The sequence below is a fragment of the Ictalurus punctatus genome, chromosome 1 (assembly GCF_001660625.3).
Source record: "Ictalurus punctatus breed USDA103 chromosome 1, Coco_2.0, whole genome shotgun sequence".
In the NCBI taxonomy this organism is placed as follows: domain Eukaryota; kingdom Metazoa; phylum Chordata; class Actinopteri; order Siluriformes; family Ictaluridae; genus Ictalurus; species Ictalurus punctatus.
The window spans coordinates 20,709,817-20,722,340 of NC_030416.2; the positions used below are offsets into that span (position 1 = coordinate 20,709,817).

Here is a 12,524-nt window from a genome sequence, read left to right on the forward strand (position 1 = left end):
CATATCGTACATGTAAAGTTAAATCAATTTAACTTTATTTATCCAATTCCAAGTCATTTATACTGTAGGATAATATATTATGTCTGCAGAACCATGATACAACAAAAAAGATTATACAGGAACTCAACCCACAGGACAACATAAAGTGCAAATGGTACGACGGGTCTAAGTAGATTCGAGTTTAATTTTGGAAGACCTTATTATTGCATACAAATTTTTATACCCAGTAAAATTTCAATTTGAGCTTCTCTTGCCTTGACTTTTGTTTTCAATAACAGAGTTCTTATTCATTTATTTTACATTTATTCATTTAACAGATGCTTTTATCCGAAGCGACTTATAAATGAGGAAATTTAAGCTAAATTATTCATTCATTCATTCACTTGTTCTTTCAGTTTCATTCATTTTCAGTAAACACTTTAGATCGAGTCAGGGTTGCGGTGGTTTTGGATCCTATGCCAGGAACACCAGGCATGCACTGAGAATAAACCCTGGAGGCACCAATACACACACACCTGCACACTAATTCACTCCTAGGGATAATATAGAACAGCCAATAAAACCTTCCAGCATATTCCTCAGAGATGGGAGGAAACTGGAGAGCCGGGATGAAACCCACAGGTGAGAACCCATGAAACTCCCCAATGACAGTAACCTAAGCATGAAGTGGCAACGCTACCTGCTGTACCTTCTGAACACAGTCCTTATTCTAATAATAAAATCTGCAGTTTGAAAAAATATGCTGAGGCTGCCTTTACCAAGGAGATGGGAATTGTTTACACTAAAAGGTTATCCAGTCTATCCAAAGATGGCTAATGGTAAGAAGAGGGTAAAGTCTTACCACACCAGGCTCTGTTGACTTCAGTGAGGAAGAGACGTGTGTGGGACCCGAAAGGCATCTTGAGCTCCATCTCGTCATTAAGGAATGTTACTCTAACTCGAGTATCGGCACCTTACAGAGGACGAGGAATTAGAATGCGTCATTCTTTAAATATGATCATACTTGGCTGGACTTGACTTAAAGCGACAGAAGAAATGATTTTGCTCATTATTTAAAACAAACCCGTGTACTTACCAACTACAGCAAGTTCATCAGGGGACGACACTGAAAAACAGACAGAGAGAAGACGCTAGAGCTTGCAGTGCTAGGATTCCGCAATCGTAAGTCACAGTAACAGAGTCCACTCTAATATTGTTACAGTGATGCTAGTAATGAATGTTACAGTGATTGTTTCAAATAGAAGATTCATTTTTTTATGAATATCTTTCTGGCACATTTGATGCTAACTATTACTCACCAACAAGTGCCAGTAGTACAAACGAGTTGGCAGAGTGTGAGAGCTTGTATTCATAATTCAGGCAATGTACAAGCGATACATGTATGTTCCCTCACTAACAATCAACGCTTGCCTTGAATTTTGATTGCAGTGTTTCAAACATGAATAATGAAATGCATCTATATGCATCAGCATTTAAATTCAAAATCCATCTGTGCATGAACAAAATGTCAGGAATACAGTGACAGAAATGTAAAAAAAATGTCAGAAATTCTGTTAATCATTAACACTGTGAGACTTACCCTCAACAACAGAAAAGTCATATGAAATGGGAATGATTTCCTGCAGTGTTACATCATTGCCAGTGATTGCCATTCTTCTATGGGTGAACATAAATAATCTGAAGGAGAAAGGGAAGAGAGCATGTAAACACTGCATATGTACAAATATAAACAGCAGATATGCTTAATTCCACCAGTATTATAACTGAATAAAACAAGAACAACATTTCTAATATTAATCTCAAATATTAGTCTGATACCGGCACTGCATTTGACACTGCAATTTAATGCTATAGTACATAATTATGCTGCCATAAAAATAAAACACCACACACTTGGCAGGGCAGTGCACATTTGATATGACTTAGATTGGTCTCTTCTGAGTCATTTTATAGACATGCCCCCAATGCCCCTTCACATCCTTATAAATCATATATAATAAAATAAATAATGTAAATATTCATGAGGAGAAGTTGCATGTTTACAGAGTTGTAACTTGGCTTTCGAGCAGTTGAATGTCCAAGTGCACTTGAAAGTGATGCTGTGGCAGTCCTGGCTAATAGTATCTCTAGTTAGCATGCTAAATAGTGATGGGTTGCTCATGAACAATTTGTTCATTTTGAATCAATCTAATAGGACTCTGGAATAAAGTTGTCTCAGAGAGTGATTAGTTAATTTTGTGTTGGAAATATCTGTTCATTTGTTTGTTTGTAACATCGCATAGATGTTTGGAAAATCACATAGACACTGTACAGGAAATAAAAATTAATTGTTCACTTTCCGAGTCTTCTAGTTCTAGTCATTCCTTCTATTTTTTTTACATTAGTATTTATTGATTGTAAAATACTGAGCCGAGTAGCAGTTACTTGACCAAAATGAACAAAATACTCGGAGCGGAGTAGGGACTCGGGAGGTGAATTAATAATTTCCGTTTCCTGTACATAGCGTATGCAGCTGTCATGTGACAAAAGAATGAACGATATGGACCAGAAGACCCAGCTGAGTGGTGTTTCATTTCTGTTTCTCATAATTTGTCCTTGGCTGCATTATAATTTGGATAATTGGATAATTTTCTAATACAAGCTGTTACTAGAGATGCACCGATTTATCGGCCGATAATTTAAAAACATCCAAAAATCAGGGCTGATTATATCCTGTCAATCAAAAGAGGGCGGGAAAACACATTGATTTCATGCTGTGTGTAAAGATGATGTCTCTTGTGTGGAATGATGACAAAACTGCAGTTTGTAAACTCTGTAATCTCTGCACTGCTAACAATTTTTCACCGGAAGTGAGCAGCAGTGAAGTGGGAATTTCGGCGTCGAGTCAATTTTTTTTTTTGCCGAGCTGCTCAAGCTGAATTAAAGTGTTAGTACATCATTGAAAGATTTAAATGAAGATGAGTTGACAAAAAAGTATATATTGCACAGAAAAATATATTTGTAGTGTATTTCATATCCAGTTAATGTTAATATATATAAAAAAGTTATATATTATATATTACCAGTTTGATGTCAGTGATGAAGTAGAAATGCTTTTGTTTGTGGTGAGTGAATGTGAGCCTAACAGGATGTTTTTTAGAATTCAGTCAATTAATTCTGTTAATATGAATGAATAACTTGAATAATGAATAATAAGTTAAGAAATCTTCATTTAATCTTCAGAATTTAGTTAGTGTTAATGTTAATTTGAGTAATGTGTTTTCTGTTTATGATACCAGTTATTGTGAAACACCTTGTTGAAATGGAGAGAATAAAGTTTTTATTTGCATTTCTTTCAGAATTGTGGAATTAATTATTATTAATTTATAAGAAGGCATAAAAGGTAGAACTATCGGTTATCGGTATCGGCTGATATCACTCTGAATAATCGGTTATCGTATCGGCTGAGAAATTTAGTATCGGTGCATCTCTAGCTATTACATACTGTAAAAAAACTTCCAGTAAGTGTAGGAATGTGCTCTAAGTGTGATGTAGAGTCTTACGCATGCTCTCTGCTGTGCTCCACGAGCCCCAGGAGTCTGCTTTCTGTGCCATTATTCAGCAGTAAAAGACACTGAACAGCCTGAATAAAGCAGCTGGTTAAGGACATCATCAGTCTTACAATGTAGGAGGAACTTTAACAGGCTCCAGTAGAATAAGAAAAATTAAAAGAATAGTTTCTGTCTAATATTCATACCGTCAGTGAACAAAATGACTGAGTAATATAATAAACATATTTGCTGTTGTTAACTGGCAAAATTCAGAATTGAGGCTGTTCTACTAAAATTTACACAGTGCTCAGGGTTCAGAAAGTTTAGATTAGATTGATTAAAACATTAGTCAGTGCAGGAGTGTTTTATTAACATTTAAACAAATTAATGTAAATTAATATGCTTATGGTTTATAAATGCTGCAGTTCAAGGCATGTTCATCTTTTACTAATGCAGTAACTAATGTCAGTTAAGGGAAGGTTACTACGAAGCGTTTCTGTTTTTATTCAAAAAGGGAGAAAAAAGTATTGATAACGCTTGGTGAACTCATCATAGCAATCAGAGCAATTATACAAGATAGTTCCCCACTCATTTCCTACCTCCGTTAAATTGCAATATTGAGTATCTAGTGTACATTTGGAAATGAACCCTAAATGACGAATTGTGGATATTCTTCACTAATCCATATTTAAAGTTAAGTGCAACACAATTCAAAATAAATCTTAGCTCAACAACCCCTCGATTAAGTCTAAACTCTGATTTAAATCCTCAATAATGCAACCCAACCTTCAATGTTTTTTTTTTAAATTGCTCTTAGTAATCAGCCCCACAGCCTCAGCCTCAGCATGAGCGCCCCCGTGAGGAGAACTGCAGTAACACAGCTGCTCTTTGACAGTTAACTGAGATTAGACTTCATTCTTCTGTGGTTGGAGAAATACCAAGTGTAGCAACATCTCCTCAAATATTGCAACACGCACCTTACCAAACCTATACAATATGTACCATGATATAAGCTTCTATTAAAGTACTCATAGGGACTACACCTGTATGGGACATTTGCTGTTATTACACGAACTGAAACCTCGGCCTGCATGTTGACGAAGAGCTCAAGTGTAACATTACTGCCGAACTAATTTTAGAAGTTTATAATTAGTTGTCTATTCACAGAGAAATAACTTCAAAGAAATATCGCAGGCCTTTATATTGTAAATTCTTATTGTAAACGCAACTTTTTAAACAAAGCTAGGATACTGTAAGGCAGTTTTCTCCGACATCCAGAGTCTCTTGAATCGCCACAGACTGATCCATTTCGCCCAGGCTAAATTAATCTGGACCGTTAGTTTAACGCGTCTAGTTTGCCCAGAGCAGAGAAACTTAGGAAACCACGCAAGACATTGCATTTGAAAATTCTAAGACACTGTTTACATGTTCCGTCTTCGCATAATAAGTCTGAAGCGTTTAAAATATGGTCTCACTCAACAGATAAACATGTCTCTCGGATTTCTCCAGCTGTTGCCCGTCTTCTCTCCCGCTGCTCTGCCACGCAGAGGTTTCACAAACTGGAGATGACGTCACGCACATAGCTCGCCTGGCCGCATCCGAAACGACAGACTGTTGCTTAAATAGTGCACTAGATAGTGTGTAGAAGCCTTTACTTTCCATGCACCACTCGTGCACTTATAGAGGCAGTAGGATACAGCCGTAGACTGTATTGCTGCTCTGACTTTAAAAAAAAAAGAAAAAAAAAAAAAGTTTGAAATAAAAAGGCATTTATTTTTGGGTTTAATTTGATGTAAACACCTACTAAATGGTACTTCGCATTTGTGAAATATGACAAGTGAAATTTATCTCATTTGAGTCATATGTCTAATACAGTCTGGTACATGATTCAAAATAATTTATGAGTGATCAGGGACAATGAATTCAATGCTTATGATACTAATCTAGAAACTACACTTTTAGAAAAGTATAAATATTTAGTGTGAAACTGCCTTGCTGGGAAAAAACCCCCAGTAGAATCCATAGAATTTGTAATAGTTATAATGCAAATTGTATTGTTTTCATGGAAACTAATAGTACCTGTAGGTCTCTACTAATAATTTGATGCCTTCTACTGCTATGATGGAATGTCTAGTGGATACCATTAAGGACCAAGGAATGTTAATTGTTATGGTTTTAATGTTAAGCTGATGGTTTATTATATGTGTTGTGGAAACCATTAGAATTTCTGTCATGGTCTCTATTGGTTTAATTTTTTTGTTGTTGTTGTTAAGGAATATTTTATCAGGTGTTCATATCACCTCCCAGAAGCTGCCAAGCATACTGTGGCTGAGGCATGACAGCTTGGGCCATCTTGTCAGACAGCATGGAGACATGAAACCATCTGTATAAAATGCTAATTATTGTTTTCAGAGGTGGCCTATTTGTTGATTGGGTGGTCAGTAATGGCAAGTGGTCATATACAGTGCTGTACAGATTACTTCTGCAGATTACTTCTGTTTTTGTGTATATCTCATACTAAATCGCATCAGAAATTAAAACAAAATCTAAGATAAAACAACGGCAACCTGAGTAAACACAATTTTTTTTTATATGATAATGTTATTTATTGAAGCAAAATCCAATGCCAACTGGGCCTGTGTGAAAATATAATCAATGTAATGTAATTCAATCAACTCAGCACTTAAGTATAACTTTTTCAACAGCATGAAGTTGGTTAAAAGGTCTTACCCAGTAACACACTATGCCAAAATTGAAAGAAATTCCAGAAATGATCAGGAAGAAGGTGTCTGAAATACATCAGTCTCGGAAGGGTTACAAAACTATTATAAAAGGCTATGGGACTTCAAAGGACCACAATGAGAGCCATTATCTCCAAAAGGTGGTGAACCTTCTCAGAAGTGGATGATTCCTCCAAGAGCACAGCATTGACTCATCCAGGAAGTCACAAAGAATCCAAGGACAACATCAAAGGACCTACAGGCTTCTCTTGCATCAATAAAAGTCACTGTTCATGTTCTGTGGATTGATGAATCAAAAGTGGAACTGTTTGGAAGTCAGGGGTCCTGTTACATTTGACATAATACAAACACAGAATTCCACAAAACGAACATCACACCTATAGTCAAGCATGGTGGTGGAAGTGTGATGGTGTGGGGATGCTTTGCTGTCTCAGGGCCTGGACAACTTGCAATAACCGAAGGAAACATGAATTCTGCACTCTACCAGAAAATCCTAAGGGAGAATATCCGGTCTTCAGTCCATAAATTGAAACTCAAGCGCAACTGGATTTTGCAGCAAGATAATGATCCAAAGTATAGGAGTAAGTCCTAGTTCTAGAAATAATTGAAATACAGATCTCCAATTATCGGAAGCATTTGTTTGCAGTTATTGCTGCTAAAGGTGGCACAACTAGATTTTAAGTTTAAGGGGGCAATTAGTTTTTCACATTGGTGATAGGTGTCGGATAACTTTTTTTTGTTTCAGTAAAATAAATAACTAAATAAAAACTGTAATGTGTGTTTACTCAGGTTGCCCTTGTTTTATGTTGTATTTTGTTTGAAAATATTTAGTAAACTATTAAAACTATTTAGTATGAGATATACAAAAAAATAAAAATAAATAAAACCCCAGCTGAAATAAGGATGGGGAAAATACTTTTTCACAGCACTTTATTAGATAGCCTTTGAAATATGAGGCATGGGCAGAGAGCAGTGAGGGAGGGGTTGTCAGTTTGTGGTGGCTTTTAAGAGTCATTAGAAATCCTGCAGCTGATAGAGAGGAGAGAGAGGGACACAGAAGTCCTTAGAAATGCTCTGCAAACAGGTTGAAGGTGTGGTAAGTATTAAATTATTCATTTTCAGTTATTTATTCATCATCAGCAATTGCTTTATCCTGTTCAGGGATGGGTGAATCCAAAGTCTAGACCGGGAACATTAACCTTTACAGGACAATATTAAATTATTTTGATTTTATTACATTTTTTGCATTGTTAAAAGTTCTCTCAACTTTTAACCTACAGTATGGATCATAAAACAATTTTGTTAAGAAGTCCTTTGATTAATTCTGACAGGGTATTTATGGTGTTGGACTGGTTTAATTTTAATTATACAAGAATCCTTATAAATCAAACATGCTAAGTCAAATGTTATCAATAAGTATTTAATTTGTAACATAAAATGTAGATATGGTTATACAATCTTATAGTGCAATAGATGTTTGCTCAAAAATAAACCTTTTTGGTTTTGAGTTTTAGCTAAAAGTCTTCTGCCACACAACCATTTCACATATACACAAATTAATTAGACTACATTTATCTAGCATATGTATAAAGTGCATATATATTTTCCTTTTTGTTTGGTTGTCAGTTCTGTATGTTGATTACATCCTCATTGTTCTGTCAGACAGCCTTAATGGGCATGCTTAATGGCAGAATAAAACATTTTGTTCTGAATGTTGGATTTGGATTATCTGCTTTGGCAGGAGAAAGAAAGACTGCTGAGCAGGTAATATGAACCACATTACCCAAACATTTGAAAATAATAGTCATCAATCAAAAAAAGGCCCTAAGTGTTTGCTAAGCCCTAAGGCCATAAGGCTGTTTGCTGCTATCATATACAAATTGTAAAGTAAGCATGCTAAACTAAGATAGACGATTAATATATATTTGTATATAATGAATTTGTCAGCACTAATGCAATTTCTCTCACAATGCTGCTTGTAGCTTAGTATGGATTATACATAATTAAATTATAGACATTTCCTCATCATATAGTATAATCTTCTCTCTTTATAGAACATATCGTATATACCCTTCAGTTGACATGCAGATAAATAAATAGCACACAATTCCTCATACACACACATGCACACACACACACACACACACACACACACACACACACACACACACACAACTAGCAATCAACTAGTGCTCGAAACATACAATCTAATCTGCAGATTTGCCCATCATTAGCAAACAGAAGAAGAATGAAAACACCACAAGTGGCATGTGAGAGCATGGAGCCATAGTGCCAGAGCCAAGAACATTTACTTGGCCATTCAGCTTGAGGCAGGAGGCTGTGGTGGTAGCATTACAACACTCTAGGACACAGTTGCTATTGCTGGAGGTGCACACTGTCTCTTTGCTACAGTCCTCAATACAGCTTGCTGTCCAGGTCACCACTGTCACTGCCAGAGTTTTCTTCAGCTATGGGGAAGGGAAATAGAGTTATGAAATATTATAAATGTATTTTTGCTTGCTCAAGCTCAAGTAGTCTGTTCAGCAAGCTTACTCACTTGAGCCAGCGCTGATATCTCATATAACAATAAGCAAGCTAAATACACACCATTATCCTTTTATTTGATGTAGGCATAATTCATGATATTCTGCAGCCACTGTGATTTTTAAAATTGTAATTGATCAAAATCTCTATAGGAAGATATGGGAAGAGATCTTTTTTTTTTCTTTTTCTTTTTACCATACAGAAGTTCTGGCCAGGAGTACACAGTGCAACATTAGTATTGCCTTGATAACAGACGTCTCCATTACAGGTAAGCTTATGGCACTTCTTGCCCTGTTGATTGTGATTATAAAAAAAAAAAAAATAATTAGTGTATGAGATAAATCTAATGAGATGAATTGTCTTCTCTAGAGTAGTGAGCTTTCTGTTCATTCTTACATTGGTTGCCATGGTGGTGGATGCAACAGTAGAGCTCTTAGCAGTGGTGGTAGTGGTGGTGGAGGTTGTTGTAGTAGTCACTGATTGAAAAACAAAATGTTGAGAAACTGAATAATAAAAATCAACGCTACAGATCCACATCTATTCAATGACACAACAGAATGACTGTATAACTTTGCACTTCGCAGGTAATTAAGATTAGACAAAAAGAAAAAGTGGGAGAAGGAGTACTTATGATGGAAGAGTTGAGTAGGGTGTTGATAGTGGAGTTGACACAATTGTTGGAGCAACAATTAATGGAGCAGTTGTTCTGAGAGGTGTTCATACAGGCACTGAGGCAGGTGCTCGTGCACGTCACTGAATATGTCGCATCTCTGTCTCTTCTCAGCTAATACATCATAGAATATCAATCAGCTCATTCATTTGCAATGCAAAACGTCTGCTTTGAAAAACCACACACTATCCATAGTGTGGTGTGGTATGGAATTGACAGGAATATTATAAGAAATCTGCAACATTTAACACACATTCAACAAATATACACAGCACATGTGGTGAGTTCTTATACCTCGCAAAAATTTGCAGGAGCCGAGCAAGTAGTGTCATTTGTGCTTGTGAATGTACTGTAGCATGCTGAGTAATTACAAGAGAAAACTCGACAGGATACCTATTGAAAATGAGACAAGAACTGAATTTTAAAAAAGTCTCAGAAAACACTCCAGTCTGTTTATTAAGTTTGAAGCTAACATGCTTCTTCTGTTACTCACCATTGCTGAGTTTGTGTTATTTGTACCTACAAAATATATACCAAGTTAAGAGCTGAGGTCAATTACTTTTCTTAGTGCTATGTCAGATAACATAACGTCATGTCAGTGTCTGCTATGTAATGGTTACATTTTCAAGCATTTTTTATATTTAAACTTCTTAATAATCAGATAAATATTAAAAAAATTCTTCTAGTGACCACTTACCAGTAGTGTTTATGTTGTCACCTGAGGGAACCCCTGTAGTATTTAAAGTCTGATTCATCAGTGTGATCATAGTGGGAGTAATGGTCATATTTGTGGAATCTGTGCTGTTCTGTGCACTTGCATACAAAATCAAACTTGTTTGCAATAAAACAAAAAGAAGGAGGCCTGTTGGGAGGAGAAAGAGAGAGTCAAACTGCATTGACTATTATGCAATTGATTTGCACTGACCAGTTGAGCTGAGGCTTGGAAAAGCTTATACAGTGATCAATCTATATCAATTTGACATATAATTAAATTTCAAATCAGTTATATTGAATGCCGGCTGAGAATGGTTTGGATACTTTCATCTGTAAACACCCCAAATTTGAAGTTAGTGACATTTTTACAAGGTGAATATATAATTATGTATACTATTTCTCTGGAAAATACAACACACCTATCTTCCAAATACCACAACGTTCATATTTGGAAATCACAATGTTGCTATTACTAGTTTTTGTTCCTTGTCAAAATGTCCTAGTAATGTCATACATCACATATGCTGCTGTTTAACCTAGAAAGTCCATGTTGATATCATTTGTCATATTTATTGAATAGAAATGGTAGGTATAATGCATGTCTTTTTAATAAAAGTCATATCTGTCATGTTATTTTGGTTTATGTTTACCTTTAGTACAGGGTATTAGTACAGATCCCTTCATTTTTTGGTGTGATCTGTTTTTACCTGTAAACACACAATGACATGGTAGTTTATTCATAACCTTGCCATGTTGCTACTTTTATTTGTTTTTTTCAGGGGTTTTATAATAATTTACACATTTATTTTCAGACAATATAATTCGATACTTGGAAAATGACAAACAACCAATGAATGAAAGCTTTCCAATTGCAGAAATGTATAATAAATAAATGCTATCTTATGCGACTCTAATCATTCTAGAAAATGTCTTCATCTTTCATGTTGGTTAACCTTTTGCCTAGCTATAGGTATGCTATTCTAATGCCAAATGATCTGTAGTATTCCAGGAAGCATGTAGTATATCATGCTGTATGATTAAAACCTGCATCTGCAGTTATCAATTTTTAATAATTAATAACAATGCTATTTTATTATTAATAATAGTTTATTCTTAAAAATTATTTGAAGATAGTTATTTTGATTATTACAAAGTATACTTGATAAATAATAATTCGCTCATATCTGGAAAGGTACTGGAAGAAATCACGTGTCCTTAGTTACAAAAACTGATCACTATGAATGCTCATACACAATTAACAACTTGTTTGTTCTTAGAAAAATCCTATGGGTAAAAGAGCAAAGCACAGCTTGTTACTCATCCCCAGAGGAAATTGCATAACCTCCGTCAGGAAACTGCTGTGGAAACCACTTTATATGTCAACAGGTCCTCCAAAACGGAACTCTCTGTTTTTCTTCATCCCCCTGTCACTTCTACCTTTTATAGGGGAGTAGAGGACAATTTGACTTCACTTAAGGGAAGAAAATAGGAAGCACTTGTTGAAATTAATTAATTAATCAATTAATTAATTAATTGTGGTGATAGGTGACAGAGAGAAGAAAAACATCATATAATGGAGTTTGTTTTGCACTACTACAGTGCATGTGTAAGGAAAAAATGCAAAACCTTATATTAATCACTGTTCATTTAGTCTGTATGCAATTAAATTTGCATAACATGCAAATGTGCAAGGGAACAGGAGGTACGTAGCCTGTGGTAGTGAATCACAAGTTCCATTATATGACTGCAATACATTATAAATATTTATTATTAATTACACTATTATATGTGAAACTTTTTCTTTTTTTCTCTATCACATATCACAACAATTACACAGCTGATTGAATAAAGATTACTAGGCATGCCTCATGATAAAAGAAACTTGTTGGTGAATATCTTCCATCATGTTGAATATTTTGTTCAAATCTGTTTTAGAAAAGTAATAAATAATTACATGTAATGAAATATATATTATTTGGGTCTGCATTTCTTTTAGTCTACTGCAAACATGTAAAAGGTTGTTATTCCTGTGCCTGCTCTAGAACCTGTGTACAACCATAGCAACACGGTACATTTGGCACTTTGGCATCTTTCAGGGGAACCCCCGGGAATCTGCACACATCCAACACTGTGCAAAGTTATAATCTTTATAAAAACAACATGTATTGTGAAATTCTACTTACTTTTGTTGAGAATGAAGGATAGTGATGTTTTGTCCGGAGATGGCAGCTGTGGTTGAAGTCAAGTGCCAGGGCTCTCCCGTTCTCTCCCTCGTTGCCCTCCTCTCTCTCCCCCTCCCTCTCCCCACGTCTGTTGCTACCTTTC

At 35.5% G+C, this 12,524-nt stretch overlaps 2 protein-coding genes across 5 annotated transcripts in view; both read right to left on the minus strand.

Moving 5' to 3' along the window:
* The window catches only part of inpp5b (inositol polyphosphate-5-phosphatase B), a 30,249-nt gene extending 25,169 nt beyond the window's left edge, over positions 1 to 5,080 (minus strand). The window contains exons 1-5 of one of the 4 annotated variants that reach the window (XM_017475273.2): positions 4,782 to 5,080; positions 3,543 to 3,622; positions 1,580 to 1,677; positions 1,076 to 1,105; positions 842 to 952 (exon numbers count right to left, since the gene is read on the minus strand). In XM_017475273.2, the coding sequence (XP_017330762.1) occupies positions 842 to 952; positions 1,076 to 1,105; positions 1,580 to 1,677; positions 3,543 to 3,622; positions 4,782 to 4,838 (376 nt within the window). In that variant the 5' untranslated portion in view covers positions 4,839 to 5,080. The remainder of the gene's footprint in view (positions 1 to 841; positions 953 to 1,075; positions 1,106 to 1,579; positions 1,678 to 3,542; positions 3,623 to 4,781) is intronic. The other 3 variants (XM_017475278.1, XM_053682555.1, XM_017475283.3) reach the window with 3 other exon arrangements.
* A 1,140-nt stretch (positions 5,081 to 6,220) lies between these two features.
* Positions 6,221 to 12,524, minus strand: LOC108280026 (uncharacterized). The gene is made up of 9 exons (XM_017494804.3): positions 12,383 to 12,524; positions 10,850 to 10,906; positions 10,183 to 10,347; positions 9,979 to 10,004; positions 9,780 to 9,878; positions 9,443 to 9,599; positions 9,212 to 9,291; positions 9,011 to 9,106; positions 6,221 to 8,739 (listed from the first exon to the last, which is right to left on the minus strand). The coding sequence occupies exons 2-9, from the start codon at positions 10,881 to 10,883 to the stop codon at positions 8,479 to 8,481; spliced, it is 918 nt and encodes a 305-aa protein (XP_017350293.1). The 5' UTR covers positions 10,884 to 10,906; positions 12,383 to 12,524; the 3' UTR covers positions 6,221 to 8,478.